Below are 23,848 nucleotides of genomic sequence, written 5' to 3'. Positions count from 1 at the left end.
AACAGAATTCATAAGCACAGCAGTGGTGTCTCTTAGCTACTGCCTCACTTAATGACCAAGTAGCCAGTCGTGGATGGTAATTGAGGATATCTGTATCGTCAAAATCCAAAGTGCGGCTATCTTCAGGTTGATGCAACCAGGTATAGTAAGTCTATCTGAAAAGCTTCTCAAATGTTGAACATCTGGTCTTGGGCAGCGAGAGATGAAGTGAGCTGTGATGGGAGCAACTCTGAAGCAACCTCCAATTCATTTTCCAATCTAAACTGATTCAGAGATGCTAAGCCAGGGCATGGTTAGATGTAGGGTGATGGGTGAATCTAGACAGACCAGAGGTTTAACTAGTTACCGAATCCCTTAACCAGATTGTACCTGTGGTTCACAGTAGGCTTAGTTACCATGGTGCTAGTTTGCAAATCATCTGAAGATGGATGGCTTTTAATCTGGGCTAAACCTCTGGATGTAGAGGGGGAGGGAAGGTATGGCCTTGAAACGAGATTGTGGCAAACATGGCCACTCCATTTATCTTCCTCTGAAAGAATAGGAAAAAAAGCAGTTGGGTGAGGCTCTTTGTCCACTGACTCTAATCCTGATCAGGCCATTGGATTTTTAATTCTTTTTAATGAGACATATCAAAAAAATCCAAATGTGACTGGCTGTGGTTTGCTTGTATTTGTGGGTCTGGTTTCTTAATCGCTGTTAAGCTTAGACTATCATGCAAATATGTTTGTGGAGTGATCCTGGATCTTTGTCAAACTACAATATTTTTGAGTCTGATGTTACATTGTGTGAATCCAGCCAGCTGTCAACCATGATTCAGAGCATGATTCAACATGACATAAGAGCCGAGTCTCGCTGTTTAGAAATACAGGATTAAAACAGCATTTTTCAAACTTGGCACTAAGATGTGTGGAAGTCAACTCCCAGAATTCTGGGAGTTGAATTCCACACATCTTAAAAGTTGTCTGTTTAAAAACTGTACATTATAAGGAAAGACCCCACATATGCCTTCTATATGGACATATAAAGAACGGTTGCTGGAATTGGGTATGTCTAGTTTAATGAAAAGAAGGACTAGGGGAGATATGAGACGAGAGTTCCAATATCTCAGGGGCTGGCAACAAAGAAGAGGGAGTCAAGCTATTCTCCAGAGCACCTGAGGGCAGGACAAGAAGCAATGGGTGGAAACTAATCAGGGAGAGAAGCAACCTGGAATAGGGGTCTTTAACCTTGGCAACTTTAATCCTGGAGGACTTCAACTCCCAGAAGCTGGCTGGGGAATTTTGGGAATTGAAGTCCTCCAAGCTTAAAGTTGCCAAGGTTGGAGACAACCTGACCTAGAACATTCCAGACAGAAAAATCAATCAGTGGAATGACTTGTGAATGTTCCATCACTGGAGTTTCTTAAGAAGAGACTAGACAACCATTTGTCTAAAATAGGTTTCTTGCCTGAACAGGGGCTTAGACCAGAATGCCTCAAAGTCCCTTCTAACTCTGTTATTCGGAGTTTTTTTTTAATGCAGAGAGTTACCTAGGAAACACTAAACACAGTTATTGGGTGCAAATATCACTTTCCCAAATACAGTTTATTTTTTGATACAAGTCTTATAAAAACAAAAGTGTATAGAGCAGTTTAAAAGGAAACAAACATTAAAATAGGCTTACTCACTCATACCTATATATAAATACAAGCTGTGGTTGAAGACTTGCACTTGAACTTTATTCACTCATTTTTCTCATCCACACCTCAAGAAAATACCCAAAAGTCTTCCAGGGTTTCTTCCTAAGCATTTTAAGACCTGTGGACTTCAACTTCCAGAATTCCCCAACCAGCATTGACAAGCAACCAGAATCACACCACAATACTGGCTAGGGAATTCTGGGAGTTGAAGTCTACAGGTCTTACAATGGCCAAGACTGGGAAACACTGTTTTAGATGAATGCTATAATTCAGTTATTTACAACAGACTTTTAAAGGTGATTTAACAGTTCTACCAGGCCTTTATTGTGAAATGCCCTCAAATCATCCACAGTGGTTCTGTATAGGTGGCTATAGCTGTATAGGTGGCTTAAGCATATTTACCTCACAAATACCTTCCATTTCTGCTACAGATCTCAAATGGCTTCTCAGAATTTGAATACTGGTGCACTAAACTGATGGATTTCTCCAGCAGATCCCACTTGAGAGTACAGGTAGCCTTTGCTTAATTATCACAACTGGGGCCAGCCACTCTGTCGCCAAACACCTGGTCACTAAATAAAACGTGATCGTGATGGACTGGCTTCCACTATGGCCGTTAAGCAAATCATTGCAGTCATAAATTAAAATCTCATGTGATTGTGGCTTCTGAATTTACTTGCCTTCTTCTCATTGACTGCTTGTCACAAGCCAGTTCGAAGCATACAATTTAGCCAACATCCCCCCCAGTTACCAGGTACCTGAATGACACGAGTGTGGGGACGTTTCTCAGGTTGAAAATGTGAGGACTGGTCATAAAGTTATTTTTTTCCACCGTAACTTTGAGTGCTAAATGAGGTGATGGGTAAGCAAGGTCTCACATAAAGCCCATTCAGCTGGCTCTACTGGCACTTTTCACACAGGTGTGCAATAAGCATATGTCCCCACCCCGCCCCTCATTCCCTAATAGGATCATTCCACATCCACAACCCAACCCTGGTCCTGAGACCTCAGTAGGATTTGCACAAGTGGATTTGGCCTTCAAGTAATCCGTCATCCAGCCAAGCTCATCCAGCATTTTGTCTGTACCCTGATTTTAAAAATAAAATCCTGAAGTGGTTTTTACTTAGAAACAAATGTAATCTGCTAATGTTTAAATAAACATATCTGAAGATCTAGGATCACAATGGGTGTATTGTTTCCTGGAAGGGATGCAACCTAAAGGATGGAAGGGAATGCAAAGTAAATGTGGCTCTTCTTTTGAAAGAGCATTCTACAAACTGCTCCCCCCCCCCACCCCCCCCCCTGTTTGGATAGGACTCTGCAGGAAGCGAGGTGGGAGCTGAGACCCCAAATTTCAGAATTTTGGCACTAGGTTAGAAAAAGTGTCTTAAGAAAGTTTGGAAGTTGCAGAGTCTTTCCAATGTCTCCTCCCTGCATCTGGGGACTCCCTCCCACGGATGCCATTTTGCTATTACAAAGAATTAAAAGCAGGCTGTTATAAATAAGGAGCCTGATCAACCAGAAGGCCTTCAGAGGATGACTTTGAGAAGGCAACTGAAGGTTCGTGTATCTCTTCACTGTCAGTCTCTACACTTAAAAGGACTCACTGCTTCCCTCAACTGACATCGTTTTCACTTTTACGCCAGGAAATCGAAAACACGTTCTTAGTTGATCAGCAAGTGGGAGAAAAGTGAGTTGTTAGACTGGTTGGTGTTGAGGTCCACCAGATGACTTTCCACCTTCCTGTCGCTGTTCTCCTCATCACCTCCGCTCCTGAAGACGGCATCTCCTTCTGCCTCCCAGCGATCTTCTGCTGGGCCTAGGGGATGTAGGGGCGAAGCATCCTCAGGGTCTGATTGTTCCACGCTGGGTCTCTCCCTCAGGACCCCTTCCTCACTGGCATCCTCACCGGAGGGGCTCTCCTCACCACTGGTCTCACTGCCTCCTGGACCTGAGTTGGCCCGTGGGAGTCCTTCAATGGCTGCATCTGTGCCATCCTCTGGATCTGGATCAGAATCTGAATCGATAAAGGGAGTGTCCGGTTCTAGGAAGAAAAGAAAATGAACCCAATTGAGCCAAGAGTGGGATGACAAGGGTTCCTTGTGACACAAATATGGTGCGTTTTTGGCTCGTGATGCCAACATTCCACCAGCTGAACGAGAGGAGGCCCCGATTGGCCTCCATCTTAGAAATATTCCAATTTAGAAGCATTCCAGCTTGGAGTCCTTTTGAGGGGAGGAAATGTTTGTGGTTTAACCCTCAGGCTTATCTCCATCGTTTCCTAAGGAAAGGGAGACAGTCTGGCGAGATTTTTACCTTTGGTGATCAACAATAAAGAAACCTATTTGACCCATTGTTGGAATTGTTTTGGTTGCTTGCGACTGACATGCACCCCTTTTTAGCTCTGCAATTTCTGTTTCTTTTCAACTTGTGCCAAACAAGTCTTGTAAGAACAACCCCCTTGCAAAGAATAACACAGCAAACATTAAAATGCGAGATTCCACCTCACCTCTGAATGAATCTTCAGCAAGAGCGGCTTCTGTTTGTTCAGAGGTTGCTTCAAGATACTGGATTTCACTGTGGGGTTGTGTCCCTTCATCCTCCTGAATACATGCAATTCAAGGCATTAGTGAGTTTAACTCTGTAAAATGAGAGGGCGCCGATCAAAAGATTACCCCTGGCAGCCACAGCGTCTCCAGCAGGTTCTACTCACCTGGTTCCTGACCAGCTCCTCATCTTCCCTGATCGTTTCTTCTGGAGATGATACGCCATTGGATTCAAAGATAGTAGTGTAAAAATTTATGAGTGCCTCAACAATGCATGCCTGGTGGGGGTAATCCACCAAGGAAGAGAGGGAGACGGTAGCCTGGGTGGGTCGAGGACGCATTAATGTGGGGCCAAAGACGATTCCCAGGTTGCTAGAAGACATTTTATTGTCATCTTCAAGTTCTATAATCCTAGAACAGAATTGGACAAAGATGCATGCAGACGATTGCAGGAACTGGGTATGGCTAGTCTAGAGAAAAGAACTAGGGAGGACGTGACATGATGGCCGTCGTAAGTCACTTTTTTCAGTGCCTTTGTGACTTTGAATGGTCACTAAGTGAAAAGTTGCAAATTGAGGACTACTTGTAAATCGTTTTCCTGACCCAATTTTGCCAGGCAAAGCCACTGACCTCTTCAGATGCTGCGTGATACACTTCAAGGTGGCCAAGTTCTTGGCTGGAAGTTCTTTGAGCAGCTCCTTCAGCTTGGTTACCATGGCTTTCTCTGCCTCGCTGCTTGGGTCCACTGGCTCCCCAGTGCTTCTCCCTGCCCTGCTGTCGGACCGACTCTGCAAGGTCTCCTTGGCTAGGCCCATAAGGCTGTTGTACATCCGGAAAGGCATGATTGGTTCTGGGAGCTGAAAGGAGGGAGAGTCACGGGACAGTAAACCATCTGACATGCCAGCTTGCTTACAAAACAAGAACCTGGATCCTGGATCAACACACATCACGCTTTCCAGGTGTATTTAGGGAGCCCATCAGCTGAATTTGAAAGCAACCGGTTTTGATGCTACTTTGAACTTGGAAGATCCACCAAAACTAATAAACATAGAACTCTTCTGCAAATTATTTCACTCTCTTTTAAAGGGTGCCATGATGGCATCTAATGAAAGTGAATTCCATAGGTTTACCCAAAAAAGCCAACCGAGAGCCAGTTTGGTGTAGTGGTTAAGGTGCTGGCCTAGAAACCAGGAGGAGACGATGAGCCTTAGTCCCATCCTTAGGCATAAAGCCAGCTGGGTGACTTTGGGCCAGTCCCTGTCTCGGCTCAGTCAACCTCATAGGGTTCCTATGGGGAAGACAGGAGGAGGAGGAGGAGGAGGAAGCCCTGTGTATGTTCATTGCCTTCAATTATTTATAAAAACAATAAAGATGGGATAATAATCTAATAAGCAAAAAAAAAATTTCAGAAGAGTCAGAGAGCACCTTTTCCAACTAACGTATTTTATTACAAGTAACTACAGCTTCTATGAGCAGCAACATATCAAATGCCTCGAGTGTATAATCTGATGCAGAATTTATTTATTTATTTATTTATTACATTTATATGCTCCCCCATCTCACAGTTTGAGACAGTCTGGGCAGCTTATTTAACTTACAAGGGGAAAATTGGAGGAAAAATATATGTTTAGATATCTGAAGGCTGTTACCACATCCCTGTGAATCCATTTCACTGGATTAATCTTGGTTAGCCAAAGGAAAGGCAGAAAAAAAATTCCATTCCAAGATCCTCCTCTTCTGTCTTTTGGGCTAAGAAGCTTTCAATAGTAGGGCAGGTGCTCCACCTTTTGGCTCAAAGACTGCAATCACTCACCTGGCGAAGGTAGAGCTTCAGCACGTTGCTGATGTCATGCGGTGAGGCCTGAGACAGCTCAACCAGCTCCTTCCCGTTCTCAAAAGCCTGACAGAGCTTCTCTACGCGGGATTTCACTCCATTAACACGGTAGATGCCCTAAGGAAGACAGAAAGGAGTATCAATTGGACAAAATGTTGCCATTTTGATTTTTGTTTTTTAACCTAACCTCTCCCCCGATGTGCTTGTTTCAGGGATGCCCAGGAGGTAGAGAGAAAAAGTGAACCACAGTAATCATAATGGTGTGATTGAAACTCTGTCTGTTTTCATGTGTATCCCGCAGAGTTTGGATCCCATTCCTCTGTCATCTTGGAAAAAAAAAAATTACAGCCACACCAAGCTTTTACAACAGAAGCGTGCAACCATTTTACAGGGGTGGCGTGCCAAAAGTGGACAGGAACAGAGTAAAAAATAACTTTGCTTCCCTTCAATTAAATAGCTCATAGCTCACTCCCCATGCATTCTTCCTTTCTATCACACGACGGATCAGAGTTAAACACAGCTTGTTTTCACTCTCTTCAGCACATCTATTAGAGGCCTTACAGCAGGGTTTCCCAATCTTGGCCACTTTCAGAGATGTGCCTTTCAATTCCCAGAAGCTATGGCTGCCTGGGGAATTCTGGGAGTTGAAGTCCATGCTTCTTAAAGGGACCAAGGTTGGAAAACCTCAGTTTATAGCAAAACAGAGCAGAGCGGAGCACAACCAGATTCCTTTGCAGTGATTTTTGCTACAAAATTTCGACCCAGTCTTCAAAGATGAGGGCTCATCAACTTAAGCATTAGGATTGCTAGCTTAATGGCACAATTCCCAGGCTCTGGGCCAGAGGGATGTCTTCTCCCTTCTGTAAATAAATTTCTTTCATTGCAAGTGCTCCCCCTCTTACTTTTGTTTTCATGGCCCGCCTTTCGATCTCGCTGATGCACTTCTTGACAATGAAGGGGACGCCATCCAAGCCGGTGTGGGAAGCCTGCGCAAAGTCCCGCCCGAAGATCTGCAGTTTGCCTTGAAGTTTCTTGTGTCCGCACTGAATGGCCAGGGTCTCCAGGCACTTCTTGTGGCAGGCTAAGTAACACTGGGGAAGAGGGGGCAGAGGCAGAGAGGGTGGAAGTGAAACAGCTGTAGTTAGGGAGTTGGTGCAGTTCCAGAAAGAGCCACTGGGTGGCAATATGTCATCAATAAACCCCTTTTTTTGTTAGTGTTTTTCAAAGGGAGGTTGGGGAATTGTGGAAGTTTATTTATCTTTATTTTATTTATTTTATTTGTTTGTCAAACATGTACAAGATAACAAGTATAAGTATGGACACAAACAGGAACAAAGGAAGTAAATACAGATAAATGGGGACAGTAAGACAGGGACAGTAGGCACGCTGGTGCGCTTATGCACGCCCCCATTAAGGTCCTCTTAGGAACGGGGTGAGGCCCACGGTAGACAGCTTGAGGTTGAAGCTGTGAGAGTTTGAGGCCGTAACCATGGAGTCCGGAAGGGCATTCCAGGCATTGACCACTCTGTTACTGAAGTCGTATTTTCTGCAATGGAGTTTGTAGCAGTTTCTCTTCGGTTGTCCACCCAGCTTAAAGTTGCTGAGACTGAGAAAAAGTGAATCACTGCAGTTATTAAGTGAGGAACATGGTTGTTAAGTGAATCCGGCTACCCCATTAATTTGCTTGCCACAAGATTGCAAAAGGGGATTGCATGACCGCTGTCATAAATGTGAATCAGCTGCCAAGTGACTGAATTTTGATCACATGACCATGGAGATACTACAATGGTCGTAAGCAGGAGTGGGATTCTACCAGTTCGGACCAGTTTGGGTGAACCGGATGTTAAATTTGCATCTGGTTCGCCGAACCGGTATTTGAATTGACCGGACAGCCCCACCTACCCCTCCCCTCCCCAGAGTCTCCACACGGCCCATTTTCGATGCAGGTAAGTACAGGGTCCACGCAGAGGCTCTGGAAGGGGGAAAATTGGGCCTTCCGGAAGTCCCGAAATGGGCCTGTTTCCGGCTTCCGGTGGGCCTCCAGAGCCCGGGGGAGGCCATTTTCACCCTCCCAGAGGCCCAAGGGACACCTCTGGACCCTCGGGAAGGCAAAAAACAATCCTCCCACACATTCCAGTAGGCCACGCCCATCAAGTCCATGCCCACCCAAGCAACTGGGCAGTGAACCGGTTGCTGGGGTTTTTGAATTCCACCCCAGTCATAAGTGTGAAAATTGGTTGTAAGTCACTTTTTTCAGTGCTTGTGGTAACTTTGAATGGTCACTAAATGAATTGTTGTAAGTCATGGACTACCTGTGTTTCTGAGGTATGCCTGTACTTTTTGTACTGCCTCCCCTTTGCCCAAGTACCCATCCTACCTCGTCACATTCAGCTCCCTGGAAGTAAACGTAGCTGTTGCACTCCCGGCATTTTGAGGGTGTCCGCAGCTTCCTCAGCCGGTGGGTTTGGGCAGCTCTGGACATGCTGATATGCCGGAAAGGGCCAGTGGGCGTACAGATTCCTGGAGTCATTTCATTAATACCTGGTAACCAGAAATTTTTAAAAAGGCAAAAACTGAAACACCATCAAAAATGCAGTTTATTGTTAGATTTATTGTTAAATATTTTTACCTTGCCTTTATTATTTTTCAATAAGTAGCTTAAGTTGGCAAACATACCTAATACTCCTTCCTTGTCCTATTTTCCCTACAGTAGGAACAACCCTGTGAGGTGGATCAGTGTTAGGAATATAAGTCACCTAACAGCTATTTGGGTTGGACAATATGTAAACCAGGATAAACATTTTAATACTGTATCTTTAAGAGAATCCAAAAATTGTAATTGGGTGTGGTTTCTCAAACAGCCATAAGATGGAGCCAGAAACCTGGGTTGTCTTAGTCTCAGAAGAGAGTGTGAATGTATCTCTTTTTCCTTCTGTTGGAGAATATTGCTGTTCCTTCTAATTGACTGCTATTCCTGGATTTGATGTAAGTCTGATACTGAACTGTTTTTGACACTGGAATTTGTTATTGGATTACCCCCGGATTGAAAACTGACTGATCTTACCTGTGAATGATTTTGGACTGCTTATTTTGAACTTTGCTTAAACCTTTATTGAAAGTGAAACCCTATATTTACTATACGGTGTATCTGTGTGCTGCGTATGTATTATTCAAACACTTCTCTCAAATAGGTCTCCCTGTACACGCTCATTCTCCTAACAGGGAATTACCTCAACAATCAGGCTGAAAGAGAGTGACTGGTGCCAACTCCGAGTCACCCAGTTGGCTTTCATCTATGAGGTGGGATTAGAACTCACAGTCGCCTGGTTTCTAGGTAAACACCTTAACCACTACACCAAACTGGCTCCATTGCATCTCTCAATCTTGGCAACTTGAAGACGAATGGGCCTCATTTCCCAGAATTCCCCAGCTACCCATGCTGAAGGTCCTTTCCCACTCTACGGTAACATTGCATCAAAGTTACTTTTTGTTCTGTTTCGTTTCTTTTTGTCTGATTATATGAATCTGGAGGGGGAGGAGCCAAGTGAACTAAAAGTTACAGTTGTGTACAATCAATGCACAGCATTCCAGGACAAAATATAGAACTAAAAAAACAAAGGAAACGTAGGATTTAGGCATTTTTCTCCCAACCTGCTGGGAGAAAAATAAGGACCTGCTCCATCCCAGTGTTTCTCAGTCTTAGCAACTTTATAATTTGGGTGAACTGGGAATTGAAGTCCACCAGTCTTAAAGTTGCTAAGGTTGAGAGATCTTAGCATCTTATTATTGTGCATCTTATTATCCCCATTTTATTGGTTTTCCCCTCCTCTAGTGGAATTATACCACTAGTTTGCATCGTTCCACTAATACATACTCTGTTCAAAGGAAGGTGAATTCCCATCAGGATCATCTTTAGGCGACAGCGATCCATTCGAAGGCATCTGAGGAAACTCGCCTAACCAAGAGAAAGCCTCGAGTTTAGATTTTATTGAATTGGATCCCAGACAGCAGAAAAAGGAAACCATAAAGATGTCAAAGACAGTCCTATCTAGGGGTCAACATGTGACACAGGGAAAAAAAAGAGGGCGAAGAGCTTGACCATCACATCACAGTGGGTGGTTCTGGACCACACCTTGCAAGTATTTCCCCCTCCCCTCTCCAATGTTCAAGCTCAGGCTTTTGAGATTTGCCAGAAGGAAAACTCCATAGTTTGGGCGCATGTTGGGACTATTCCAGAGCATATTCCAGAGTTGGAATATGGAATCCGGTTGAATTTTCAGATGTTGTCTCAACCACAAAAGTTATTGGTGATTTTAGATCAAATGACCTCTTTGAGTTGTAGCCTATCTTCAACGCAAAGTGTCTTCTTGATTGATTGAAGGGTAGAAACAAGTTGTTTTTCTAATGCTCCCTGAATTTAATGACTGTCTATAGCTGCCAACGTGGGAGTAGGTGGATTGATCAAATATAAATTGAATAAATGAATGAGAAGCAATATATTGATGCAGGTATCAGATAAAGGTAAAGGTTGCCCTCGCACATATGTGCTAGTCGTTTTCAGCTCAAGGGGGCGGTGCTCATCTCCATTACAAAGCCGAAGAGCCAGTGCTGTCTGAAGACGTCTCTGTGGTCATGTGGTTGGCATGATTAAACGCCAAAGGCGCACGGAACGCTGTTATCTTCCCACCAAAGTGGTCCCTATTTTTCTACTTGCATTTTTACATGCTTTCAAACTGCTAGGGTGGCAGAAGCTGGGACAAGTAACAGGAGTTCACTCCATTACGTGGTACTAGGGATTCAAACCACCAAACTGCCAACCTTTCTGATCGACAAGCTCAGTTTCTTAGCCACTGAGCCTCCGCATCCCTTTTTAGAATGCAGTACAGGCTAACTCACTGCTCGCTCCAGCTCAAGGCTGATTCAGCCTTCCATCCTTCCAAGGTCATTAAAATGAGGACCCAGATTGTTGGAGGCAAAATGCTGAGTCTAAACCACTTAGAGAGGGCTATTGTTATTTACAGATCAATCATGGATCTAATAACCCTTCCCACCAAGGTGGTCCATATTTTTCTCCTTGCATTTTTACATGTTTTTGAACTACTAGGTTGGCAGAAGCTGGGACAAGTAACAGGAGCTCACTCCATTATGCGATGCTAGGAATTTGAACCGCTGACCTGTCGACCTTTCTGATCGACAATAGATAGACAAAAGACAGGTAGATATGGGCATCTTATTAGACTCTTTTCAGTTCAGATCCTAATGGAACTTGCACAACCAGTAGGTCAGAAGATGGGAAAATACCTGGGCTTGTGGCAGCGGATTCCAGATTGCCCTTGGTCTCTGAGATGGCTGTTGGCCATGATTTGTGTGCCTGGTGACCTCGCCCACCTAAGGAGCCAATGACAAGGCAGATTTCATTCCTGCATGTGCAGAGTCAGACAAAAGGTTGGGCTTTTGCAAGGCTGGCCGGTTCTTTGAAACAGAAAAGCATCTCCCAGTCAGACATTTTGCTAATATAGCTGGGTCTCGATTAGTGCAGATAGAGAATCTCATCTGCTAGCTGATGGAAGATAGATAGATCACTAAATGATTCTGTGAACAACTCAATCTGCCTGCCTGCTTTGCCTGATTTTGGATAAAAGTTGCTCTTTTTTTATAAAAAAATCAATATTTACATACATTGAGTGTTGTGAGCTAATTTTGTGAGTTTGCTTGCAAGCAAATTTTATGGGTTTGCTTGTAAGCAAATTTTATGTTACAGACTGAGCTAGCCGATGGCAGATAGATAGTTATCTGAATGAATCTGTGATTCTGTGAGCAACTCAATCTGCCTGCCTGCTTTGCCTGATTTTGGATAAAAGTTGCTCTTTTTTAATAAAAAAAATCCAATATTTATATAAATATTTATAATATTTACATACAAGCCAAGTCCAGCCAGTCACAAGACCACCAAGCCACACCCACAAACTAGGCCACACCCACAGAACCAGTTAGTGGTCCCTGGGATTTAAAATTATGAGTTTGGCGGTCCCTGAGGTCCAAAAGGTTGGCGACCTCTGATTTAAGATGTGTCTACTGTACCTGTGGGCGCATGGTGCACCCTCTTTGCAAAATAGTAAATAAAATTACATGTTTTTGCATTTGGGAGCAAATTCATACTAAATTTATTGGCAATTCTGCAAGGGAGGAATCAGAATGGTGCACCTGGAAGCGAAGTGCTGCTGGAGGCATTATCCATGCAACAAAACCAAGGGTTCATATATGGGGCGGGACTTGGGAGGGGCACAGAAATCCTGCTTCAGCCGAAAAGTTAAGCTGTCTCCTCACCTCGTTTTTCAAGCTGGGTGGGGCGGTTCTGAGGGTCTCGACCTTCAGCTGTGTCACCCTCGGAGGCTGCTCCATCTTTACTGGAGGTGTCAGAGCTACTCGTTCCTGTGAATTCAGGAATACTGTAGCTGCCTTTTCTTGCCCGAGTCACCGGAGAGCTGTCCAAGAGGGAATACAGGTAGTCTTCGACTTATTGATCAGTTACTTAATGACTATACACAGTTACATTGGACACCCCACCCCCAAAGGGAACCTAGAGCCCAGATTCAAAGTTCTGATGGCTGCCTGCCCCTTTCATGTGACCGCATCTTTGACATTGGTCTGCATTCATGGCTTTTTTGCAGTATGACCACCAATTTCAACATTTTATGCTGGTCAGAGCAATAAATTGGAGGTTCCCAGGACAAAACCTTTGAGTCAGTTCAAGTTAAACTCTAGAACAGGGGTGTCAAACTCAAGGCCCGGGGCCCAGTTCTGGCCGGCGGGATGCTTAGATCTGGCCATTGGGCCCGTCCTGGAAACAGCGAAGGACCGGCCTGCAGTGCTTCTGCCAATGAAAAGGGAGCTCAGGAAGGCTGCATGCAGCCCCCCTGAGCTCCTTTTTCACTGGCAAAGGGTTGCAGGACACCGTCGTGGCTGAAAATGGAGCCCGGGCTGTGTGCAGCCTCCCTGAGCTCCGTTTTTGTTGGCAGAGGGCTGCAGGAGGCCGTCGCAGCCCAAAACAGGCCAGGTGAGCCATCATGGATGAAAATGGAACCTCAATGAATGCCCTTCCAGGTCAAACACAACCCTGATGACATTTTTTTAATCCTTATGAACCTCTTTCAGATTTGCCCCTTTCTCAAGTTTCTCCTTTATTTTCCCCCCAAAATATGGACACTGTAATTATAACCCATCTTAAATAATCATTTATGATTTCTACCATATTAAATATTATTAATACCTTGACAATTTTTGTAAAAGCCCTGGGAACTATATCATCCCCTGGTTCATGTCTATATGCGATACACAATTAGGATTTGTCAAGAGCATGAGCATTAGTGCCAAACCCTACCAGTTGTTGGTTGACACGTAGGGCTCAAAATCATACTGTGTCTCAGGTTCGTCTTCCCGCTGCAACCGCTTGACATGAGAGGCATACTGTTGCCCAGGGTCATAGAGTTTGCTGCTCTCGCACAACGTCTGAAAATAGACAGGCAGTGGGGCCGTCTGCATGTGCATGATTTGATAGAAGGAAATGGTAGCCTGGAATCCGGAAGTCAAAGGAAAGAAGAAAGGAGAGAAACATGTCAGAAAAAAAGGATGAAATATATGAATAAAGTCATCCATCTATGTAGATGCTGGGAGTCAACCCAAACTTGAGGGTATATTATCAGTCCTTAATATGAATTAAACATCTTCAGTGTGGGGATCACAACACCAAACCCCACAAAAATCCACTACCAGAAGTTTGCACAAAAACCTTTGTGACAATCTTAGCTCTCACTTGGATACAAACTAAGTTTCTAGTTTTGAGCAACAAACGTGTCCTTCAAAGAACATGGATCAGACCAGAGTTCATATTCAGCCAGTTCTGACAGGTTCTGGAGAACTAGTAGTGGAAATTTTGAGTAATTCGGAGAACCGGCAAATACCACCTTTGACTGGCCCCACCCACATCTATTCTCTGCCTCCCATTGAGTCCCAGCTGATCGGCTGGATTTTCTTTTGTTGCCCTGCAAAGGAGAACAGAGTTGGAAAGCAGGTTAATGGGGTGGGGAGGAACTGGAGATTTTGCAGTATATCCTTCCCCTGGAGTGGGGTGGAAATGGAGATTTTGTAGTAGCCTTCCCCTACCACGCCCACCAAGCCACACCATGCCTACAAGACACGCCCACAGAACCCGTAATAAAAAAAAATTGAATACCACCACTGGATCAGACCGAATTTGCTTACAGCTTCTCCTTAAGGATCAAAGGGCTGAACCACGTCGGTGGGATGGCCCAGCCAAACTCACCGACTTTATGACCTGGTCGCTCTGCTTGACCACCTCATGGAGCTGCCGAAGTGCTGTCACTTTGGTGTCCTCCAACTCCTGCTTCTGGGTATTGGCATCTGCGATGCAGGTCCGGTATGTTGCCATGGCTTCTTCGGCCTGAATTGGCAAAGAGGCAGAATTAGCAAAGGACATGGAAAATGGCTAACAAGGCTAGTTGGGTTCAGCATTAAATTCCCCCACAAGGACATAATTTTTATGCCACAGGAAGAACATTGCTCAAAAAGGTGGAATTAGATGGCATTTCACCCAAGAATCTCTGTTTTAATTAGCTTCTCCCTTTCAATGGCCAAGACTTCCAGTTCCCCAATCTTCCATTTTGGGATCCTTGTAAACATGTCTGGAATCTGAGAGTAAGATGAAGGTTGTTTTTACTAAATGGCTTCTATTTTGCAGATATGAACAGTTACAAAACACTTGGAAGGCTAGTTGGTGAAGCTGATCCTCTTATCCCCTATGCCTCCTCAAAGTAGTTTTCTTAGTTTATCTCTTTTTTCTTTTTTTTCTTTTTTATTATTTCACGAGGAAACTGAGGATAAAAGTATTGATTTATTCATTCTATCATTACTATTATTACTATCTTACAATAATAATCTCCTAATTGCTTTTCAGTAACTTGAATGGCAAATGAGGTGCCCATTTTCAAGTTGCCCTTTTTTGATTGAAAATAAAAAAAGAATTTCCATCTATTTATAGAACGTTTATATTTTCTTTTCTTTTTTTTAAAAAAAAACTTTATTAAAGGTTAAAAAACAAAGTATGTACAATATGTAGTATATGAGATTTCATTGCAAACAAAATCAATATTAGTTTATCTCTTGGGAGGGTAGCAAATTGATATACTTTTAAATAATTATTGGGGGCATATATCCCCTTATATTTTTTAATTTCTAAGAAAGCCTCTTGGTCCAAATGCAGTATTAGAAATAAGGATTATCTTTAAGACTAAAGCTTGCTTTAATATACTTACTGTATTAAAGTATATTAAGGTAAGAGGAAGCTGGTGTCTGGGTAAGCACTGGGATTGACAGACAGATATGAGAGGAAGTGTGTCTGGTGTGCATCAAGATAGACTGAAACTTACTTTGGTATATATATAAAATAAGAGGAAGTATGATGTTTGCTGAACAGCAAGATGCTGGTCCTTTAAAAATAAGTTTTTATATTGATAATATAGAATTTATCAACAGATTACACTGGGGAGAAGTATCTATAACAAGAGTGTCCAAACTTGGCAACTTTTAAGACCTGTGGACTTCAACTCCAAGAATTTCCCACCCAGCCACCCTGGTCTATAATCTACTTATAGTAGAAACCTGGGCCAGATACTAGACAAGCAATTTTAAGTTGCTTGGTTATTTCCAACGTGTGCAGAAGCCAGGGAGAACTAGAGAATTCAAACCCATTTTGGGAACTGAGTGCCATGTTTCCTTTTGCAGTTGCTGTTTGGACTTTATAACCTTGAAAGCCCCAGCCTTTGAAGCCGGGATATCCACAGAGTGTGATGATAAATTGTCAAGATGGTTGATCATACATGACCCTGTTTTATGTGTGGTAATGTGCATTAAAATCACACCATCATGGCCGTCACACTCTTTGGACGCCCCCGCTTTGAAGACTTTCAATAGCAATAGCCAGTGGTGGAATCTGAATAATTTAACGACTGATTCTCTGGCTGGGTAGGCGTGGCTGGTTGGTCATGTGAGTGGGTGGATGACATCACACCCAGCTCCACCTCCTAGCCACTCGCCTCAACAGGAGAGGTAGGATTTAGCCGGTTGGGGCTGGCCCCACCCCCGCCTGTTTTTTGGCCATCTTTCAGGCCATTTTCAGGCCATTTTTGGCCGTAAAAACAGCTGGAGGACAGCCCAGAAAACAGGCCCAAAATGAGTAGGGCCGTGGCTAATCAGTGGTGGGATCTGCTGGTTCACTGAACTGCATAGAATCTTAACAACCGGTTTGTTTGAACCAGTGCAAACCAGCGGCAGCCAACCTCTGGCAATAGCACTTAGACTTATATACTGCTTCACAGTGCTTTATAGCCTTCTTTAAACAGTTTGCATAGTCAGCATCTCACTCCCAGCAATCTAGGTCCTCATTTTACTGACCTCAGAAGGAGGGAAGGCTGAGTCAACCTTGAGCTGGTGAGAATTGAACTGCTGGACTGCTAGTAACCAGCAGTCAGGTGAAGTAACCTGCAGTACTTAACATGTCACTAGAAGGCAAAATCATGACACTGTGTTTCACTTACTCTGACAATGTTATGCAGGGGAATTTACTAGGGAAAGTAATTATGTTTGGAAAAGTTGATGGTAAAAGGAAACCAGGCCGTCAAAGAACACGTTGGCTGGATACTATTGAAGCTGACACCAAGCAGAGCATAGAGAAACTCAAAGAAATAGTGCAAGATCGGAAGAGGTGGAGACACCAGCCCCATAAAATTGGCAAGAGTCGAACTTGACTGAATGGATAACATCACTATCAACAAGTCAAGAGAGAACAAAACATAATTCCAAGTGCAACACAAAGTTCACAACAATCCACCCGAAATTGCTCCCATATTCTAGGTTCTGTTGGACTTCATCAGCCCACCTTGTTCCGGGCTTCTTCTTCCAGCCGTCTCTTCTTGTCCACGGTCTTCAAGGTGGCCGAGCTGTTGCTAGACACTAGCTGATCCTCTTCTGCTTTGGCCATCACGTGCCGGGCCTTTTCACACTCCTCCGAGCGTTGCATGTACATCTGCTTGGCCTTGCGCAAGTTGTTCTCGGCCTCTTGCTAGAGTGGGAAACGCAAAGCATCATCCCTCTTGGTTTTCCCCCCTGCAAACATTTCGGCCCCAAACTAAGCAACAGCATCAGTGCCTACATCTGCAAGTGGTGGCTTTTGAAGAAAACCTGCTCCTTCAAATGAAATCTGTGGATGGCCTTGGGGGAATGAAGGGAAGAGGTGCTGCCTAGGAAACCATAAGAGAGGCAGGAGCCCCCACTGGCTTACAGGCCAGAGAAGGAAACTTAAGAAGGACCCACCTAATGGATCAAGCAATTATAAGTAGCGGCGGGAAGTTTATGCCTCTCAGACTTGATTCTGTCAATGTAGCCTTACAATAAAGTAGAATTAGCTCATCTATAGATAGGCCTCGACTTATGACGACAATTGGAGGCAAAATTTCTGTTGCTAAGCAAGACAGTTGTTAGGTGAGTTTTGCCCCATTTAATGACCTTTCTTGGCACAGTTAAGTGAATCACTGCAACTGTTAAGTTAATAACATGGTTGTTAAGCAAAGCTGACAGACTTTGCCTGTCAGAAGGTCACAAAAGTTGGCCACATGACTCTGGGACACTGAAACCATCATAAATATATGCCAATTGCCAAATTTTGATCCGGTGACCATGGGGATACTGCAATGGTCATATAAGTGTGAAAAACAGTAATAAATCACTTATTTTAGAACAGTTGTAACTTCGAACAGTCACCAAACCAATGGTTATAAGTCAAGGACTACCTGTAGTTATGTCTCCTCTCTGGTTTACCTGGGCGAACTGAACCTGCCCAATTCCTCCCACTACAGTGATTCTTACTTATTTGTTTGTTTACTGGGGTTTCTATGCTCTTCCAATCCAATATCACAGTTGAATCTTGAATGTCTACATTTGGTCTTGTTCGGTTTTGGCAGACCAGCATACAGGCAGGCTTCACAATTGGGGCTGGCAAATCCATTGCTAAGCACTACAGTCAATAAGTGGAAAATCAACAAGCTCAAGATGCCACTTCCCATTTGGTCATTAAGCAAACCACCAGGGTCGTTAAGCAAAACATCACAGGATCACAGCTTACAATTTTACTGCCAGGTTTTCCATTAACTCTGCTTCTTGCCAACCAGTTGTGAAGTTTGCTGATTTAGCTGACAAAGATTGGTCACAAAGCTGTTTTTTTTTTTTTAATTTTTGAAGGTGGAAAATGTGTGGCACTGTGACACCAACAGTAATATGTTCTTTTCTCACCCACTGTTTATTTTTTGTTTTTTAAAACTTGTGGGTGTATGTTTATTAAATGGTCAAAATTCTATGAGCAGGAGGAGTGTCCGAGGAATGTGGTTAAAAAAAAGCCACAAGGGTGGACATGAGCATTTTGATTCCTTCCTTGACCAAATCCTCGAGACACTGCTGGAAACACACCTGAGATGTATGAAACTGCTATAACCTTCAGGCTGAGAAAACCCATAACCCTCCAGGGCTCCCCATGAGCATCTCACCAGCTTCCTCTGGGCTCGGTGCCACTGTTCCTTAATCTCCTTCCGCCGCTTTTCATGCTCGAGGCGCCTCAGGGACAGAGGCTGAGGAAGAAAAAGAAGAAAATGGAGTCAGTCTGATTGCTAGAGGAAAGAAAACGGTTACATACAGAAGACCGGGACAGTCCAGGAATGAAGGCCAAGCCCTAACCCTGATCTAAGCCCAATGCACTCCTGTTTGATTAGATTAGAATAATGGTTCCTTGATTAGAATAATAGAGTTGGAAGGGACCTTCTAGGTCATCTAGTCCAACCCCCGCTCAAGCAGGAGACCCTACGCCAAATCTGACTTCCAGGGATGAAGCTCCCACAACTTCTGAAGGCAAGTGGTTCCATCTGTGTAGTAATTGTTCAAAGTTACAACCGAACTGAAAAAAAGTGACTTATGGGCGTTTTTCACACTTACGACCATTGCAGCATCCTCATGGTCACATGATCAAAATTCAGATGCTTGGCTGATTCATATTTATGATGGTTGCAGGGTCTCAGGATCATGAGATCCAGTGGTGGGATTCAAATAATTTAACAACTGGTTCTCTGCCTTCGAGGACCTGTATACTACACCAGTCAAAAAGAGGGCTATGAAAATATTTACAGACCCTTCACATCCCGGACATAAACTGTTTCAACTCCTACCCTCAAAACGACACTATAGAGCACTGCACACCAGAACAACCAGACACAAGGACAGTTTTTCCCCCCAAAGCCATCACTCTAATAGACAAATAATTCCCTCAACACTGTTCAACTATTACAAAGTCTGCACTTCTATTACTGTTAATCTTCTCATCACTCCTTATCGCCCATTCCCTCCCACTTGTGACTGTATGACTGTAACTTTGTCGCTTGTATCCTTACAATTTATATGGACTGTTTCCTAGTATGGTTTGATTGCTTATTGTACCCTATGACTATCATTAAGTGTTGTACCTGATGATTCTTGACTCTTGATGAATGTATCTTTTCTTTTATGTATACTGAGAGCATTTGCATCAAGACAAATTCTTTGTGTGTCCAACCATACTTGGCCAATAAAGAATTCTATTCTATTCTATTCTATTCTATTCTATTCTATTCTATTCTATTCTATTCTATTCTATTCTATTCTATTCCATCCCATTCTAATGATTTCTTCCAACAACCAGTTCACCAAAGTGCTCAGAAACGTAACAACCGGTTCTCCCAAAGTGGTGTGAACTGGCTGAATCCCACCACTGATAAGATCCCCTTTTGCAACCTTCTGACAAACAATGGAGAAGCCAGATTCACTTAACAACTGTGTTACAAATTTAGCAACGGCCATGATTTACCTAAGAACTGCAGCAAGACTTTTTGTAAAATGGAGCAAAATTCACTTAACAATTGTCTCACTCAGGAACAGAAATGTTGGGCTCTTTTGTGGTCATAACACGCTCTGGGGGCTTACAAAAGAAGGACACCCAACCCCAATTTTGCCACTGTTTTCTTTTCACCTGCATATATGTTTCAGTTCGCAAAGTGGTGGCCGCTTGCAGGCAGCTGAGACTGTATTCCATGTCTTGCTCCAGGGACAGCGAGTAGATGGAGAGGAACGGCATGGAGGGCTGAGGAGCAAATCACAGGAATTCATTCATACCCGAAGGAGGAGCAACTCAAGCAATCTGGACAACTGCAATGTGCTCTACATGGAGCTGCCCTTGAAGAGCATTTGGAAGCTTCAACTGCTGCAGAACGCAGTTAACCCAGGTGTAAGTGGTTTGAGTTACTCAGCGCATGAGACACCTCTGCTCTGTCAGCCGCAAAGGTTACAAAGGGTGCAATTCAAGGTTATCACCTTTAAAAGCCCTTTGTGGCTTGGGATTGTTTAGCCAAGGACTGTCTTCTTCCGATTGTTTCTATCCATCCAATCTGGTCTGGCAGGATGGGCTCTGGGCCCATCAGTCAAGGAATGTTGGTTGGCAGAGAATAGGAAGCAAGCATCCCTTTTCCGCCGTAGCCCCTGCCCTCTGGAGCATCCTCCCTCTGGAGATTAAGATGGCCTCAACTCTGTTGGCCTTTGGTAAAGCTTCCAAGTTCTGCCTTTGGAGATTCTCTATCATCCAGGTCATGGTTATCCCTAATGTGCTTTTCAAAAAACAACTGGGCTTTCTTGTTGTTGTTTTTCTCTTGAAACCATTTCGCTTCTCATCCATGAAACCTTTTCAGTTCTAACTGAATGCTGCGGAATTTATATTTATATTCTTTGCAGTTCCACAGCTATTTGCACTCTGATTCAGGTCGCCCTAAAGATTCAGATAATTGCCCCATCCCAGCCGGCCTCAATGACTCTCACAAAGAATGCTAAAGATCAGATGACTACAAAGAATATTAATCCTTCTTTTCCTCACCATTCAGTTAGAATTGAAGAAGCTTCTTGGATGAGAAGCGAAATGTTTTCAAGGAAAAAAAAACCAAGAAAGTCCAGTTGCCTTTTGGAAAAGCACCTTGGGGACAATCTTGAAGATCTGGTTATGTGCCCAGGCTCGAGTATGTGAAAAGTTATCTATATTTTTGTTATCTTAACGTCTATGGACCCTATTTTTATTGGCTGATGTATGCATTTAATTTTCAGTATTGTGATTGTAATTCATTTTCTAATTGATTTTATAGTTGCCCATCATCCAGTCACTTGATTGAGATGGGCAGCCATATACATTGAAAAAATAAAATAAAATATGCAATAAAATAACCTGGGAACCAGAAGGCAAATTCCAGACTTCTACTCCCATCTGCTACTCTGGAAATCCAAAGAGAATGAATAAATTTATACATCAAGCTCATGTCATTCTGGGTTTACCTCTTGAGTGACGGTTTGCTTGCAGGTGTTCACGATCTTCTGAAGTCCTTTGGAAAACTCGATTTCTGAGGAGAAAAAAAAGGACAAAAAAATACTGATCCAGGTTAGGTTTTGTTGACATCAAAAAGCAAGCATTCAGAGATTTCTCCCATGGCATTGAGAGTTGAAGAACCTTAATTTTTCTCTCCAGATCTCTGGAGAACAAGAAGGAGCTAGAAGTAAAACATTTCTGAATGTGCTTTGTCCACTAGTTGTTGTTTTTTTTGGTAGGGATAGATTTTAATTCAGGGCATGGATTCATGCCTGATCTGTATGCAGAAAATTCCACATTCATTCTTGGGCATTTTAAGGTAGGGCAGGAAAAGATTCAAAGCTCCCAATTATTGCTACAAAAGTAAACTGTAGCCTGGCAAAAGGAAGATGATAAAAACCAGCTTTTTGTCCACAGGAAGTTGCGGTATAGTTCCTGGAATGTATGGTTTAAAAGACTAGGTATGGTTTTCCTTGACTTACAACCATTTGTTTAATGACCGTACAAAGTTACAATGGCACTGAAAAAAGTGACTTATCGCTATTTTTCACACTTACAACTGTTGCAGCATCCCAGTGGTCACACGGTCAAAATTCGAATGCTTGGCAACTGGCATGTATTTATGATAGGCTGCATGTGACCATGGGATCCTGGGTTCATGCAATCAAACTTTGGTGACCTTCTGACAAGCAAAGCCAATGGGGAATCCAGATTCACTTAACAACCGTTTACTCACTTAACAACTGCAGTGATCCACTTAACAACTGAAGGAAGGAAAGTTGTAAAATGGGGCAAAAGTCATTCAACACCTGTCTTGCTTAGCAACAGAGATGTTGGGCTGAATTGTGGTGATAAGCCAAGGACTAGGTGTAGACTATATTGGATTAGATAGAACAGTGTAATGTTGGTTAGCTAGAAGGCCACACCGTCTCTTAAGGATTGAGGGCCAACAGTAGGTGGGGCCAGGACTATAAGGGAAAGTTTTAAGGCTGAAGTGAAAGAGTGGCTGATGGAAGAAAATTAGAAACTTATATTTCTTTATTTCTACATGTAGTTCTTGACTAATGGCTGTTCAAAGTTATGATGTAACCTGAAAAAGGGGCTTATGACCTGGTTCCAGTGTGGGTTTGCAGCACCTTGCAGTCGCATTACTGCAATTTATGGGAAAGCAGAATTTACTTCCAGTTTCCAGCATCAATGACCCCCATGGCAAAAAATGGGTTTATTTAACAACTGCAGCGATTTCTTTAGGACTGCAGCGTTTGCTTAATGATCAGCGCAAAAAAGACTGTAAAATCGAGTCCAGTCATGTGGTGACCCATTTTACAACAGTCGCAACTTATGACCCTAATTGTGGGGCTCAATTACAATCATAACTCAAAAGGACTACCTGTATTTCAATTTGGCAATGCGGGTATTCCTTGACTTCTCACCATAAGTGAGCCCAAAAGCTCCACTGATAAGCAAGACAGTTGTTAAGTGAATTTTGCTCCATTGTTGGAACTCTTTTTTTGCCACAGTTGTTAAGAGAATCACTGCAATTATTTAGTTATTGACACGGCTTCCCCACTGACTCTTCTTCTCAGAAGGTCTCAAAAGGTGATCACATGACCCCAGGACACTGCAACCATCATAAATACATGCCGGTTCCCAAGCCTACGAATTTTGATCACATGACCATGAGGATGCTGCAAACAGCTGTAAATGTGAAATTAGCTTCTTTAGACACTCGGTATCTTTAGATGGTCACTAAATGAATAGTTGTAAGTCAAAGACTACCTGTACTGGTAAGTATTAGGGTTTCTTTGCTCATTGATTTTATAAAACATCATAGAATAATGAAGACCAGGGGTATCAAACTTGATTTCATTGAGGCCCACATCAGGGTTGTTTGACTTTGACCTCAGGGGGTGGGGCCGTGGCCAGGGTGGGCGTGGACTGCTTGACATCACTTGTGTCAGGGACGCCTGTGTTGACCCAAGTGCTCTGCCAGCAAAAACAGGCTCCCAAGCTCTGTTTTCAGCTGCAACGGCCTCCTGCAGCCCTCTGCCAGCAAAAACGGAGCTCCAGTAGGCCACACACAGCCCTCACAAGCTCCATTTTCGCTGGCAGAGGCACCGCGGGCGGGTGCTTAGCTGTTTCCAGGTCGGCTCTGCAGGCCAGATCTAAGCACCCCGTGGCCGGATCCAGCCCATGGGCCTTGAGTTTGACACCCCTGATGTAGATCTTGACTGCAGACTTTGGCACTATAGATACTAAAGGCACAGAATTAACTTAGCTATTCTCCTTCACTG

The 23,848-nt window shown here is 43.5% G+C and overlaps 1 protein-coding gene and 1 long non-coding RNA gene across 4 annotated transcripts in view; one reads left to right on the top strand and one right to left on the bottom strand.

Annotated features, from left to right (window-relative positions):
• Positions 1-24: 24 nt before the first annotated feature.
• LOC148128407 (uncharacterized) lies at positions 25-2,340 on the top strand. Its single transcript, XR_015741329.1, has 2 exons — positions 25-140; positions 2,110-2,340. It is a non-coding gene; the product is annotated as an uncharacterized LOC148128407 (long non-coding RNA).
• Positions 1,565-23,848, bottom strand: part of ARHGAP45 (Rho GTPase activating protein 45) — a 59,471-nt gene continuing 37,187 nt past the window's right edge. For all 3 annotated transcript variants that reach the window (XM_026698930.2, XM_026698931.2, XM_026698928.2), the window contains exons 8-23: positions 21,524-21,588; positions 20,181-20,291; positions 18,673-18,753; positions 17,013-17,195; positions 14,382-14,519; positions 13,440-13,630; positions 12,386-12,543; positions 11,360-11,446; positions 9,933-10,013; positions 8,436-8,599; positions 6,961-7,149; positions 6,038-6,175; positions 4,855-5,081; positions 4,392-4,635; positions 4,188-4,281; positions 1,565-3,722 (exon numbers count right to left, since the gene is read on the bottom strand). In XM_026698930.2, coding sequence (XP_026554715.2) covers positions 3,343-3,722; positions 4,188-4,281; positions 4,392-4,635; positions 4,855-5,081; positions 6,038-6,175; positions 6,961-7,149; positions 8,436-8,599; positions 9,933-10,013; positions 11,360-11,446; positions 12,386-12,543; positions 13,440-13,630; positions 14,382-14,519; positions 17,013-17,195; positions 18,673-18,753; positions 20,181-20,291; positions 21,524-21,588 — 2,531 coding nt within the window. In that variant the 3' untranslated portion in view covers positions 1,565-3,342. The remainder of the gene's footprint in view (positions 3,723-4,187; positions 4,282-4,391; positions 4,636-4,854; positions 5,082-6,037; positions 6,176-6,960; positions 7,150-8,435; positions 8,600-9,932; positions 10,014-11,359; positions 11,447-12,385; positions 12,544-13,439; positions 13,631-14,381; positions 14,520-17,012; positions 17,196-18,672; positions 18,754-20,180; positions 20,292-21,523; positions 21,589-23,848) is intronic.

Source organism: Pseudonaja textilis, chromosome 1, assembly GCF_049901715.1.
Source record: "Pseudonaja textilis isolate UNSWEBS1 chromosome 1, rPseTex1.2, whole genome shotgun sequence".
In the NCBI taxonomy this organism is placed as follows: Eukaryota; Metazoa; Chordata; class Lepidosauria; order Squamata; family Elapidae; genus Pseudonaja; species Pseudonaja textilis.
Note: the sequence above shows the minus strand (reverse complement) of the source record. Positions and strands in the feature narration are given on the sequence as shown.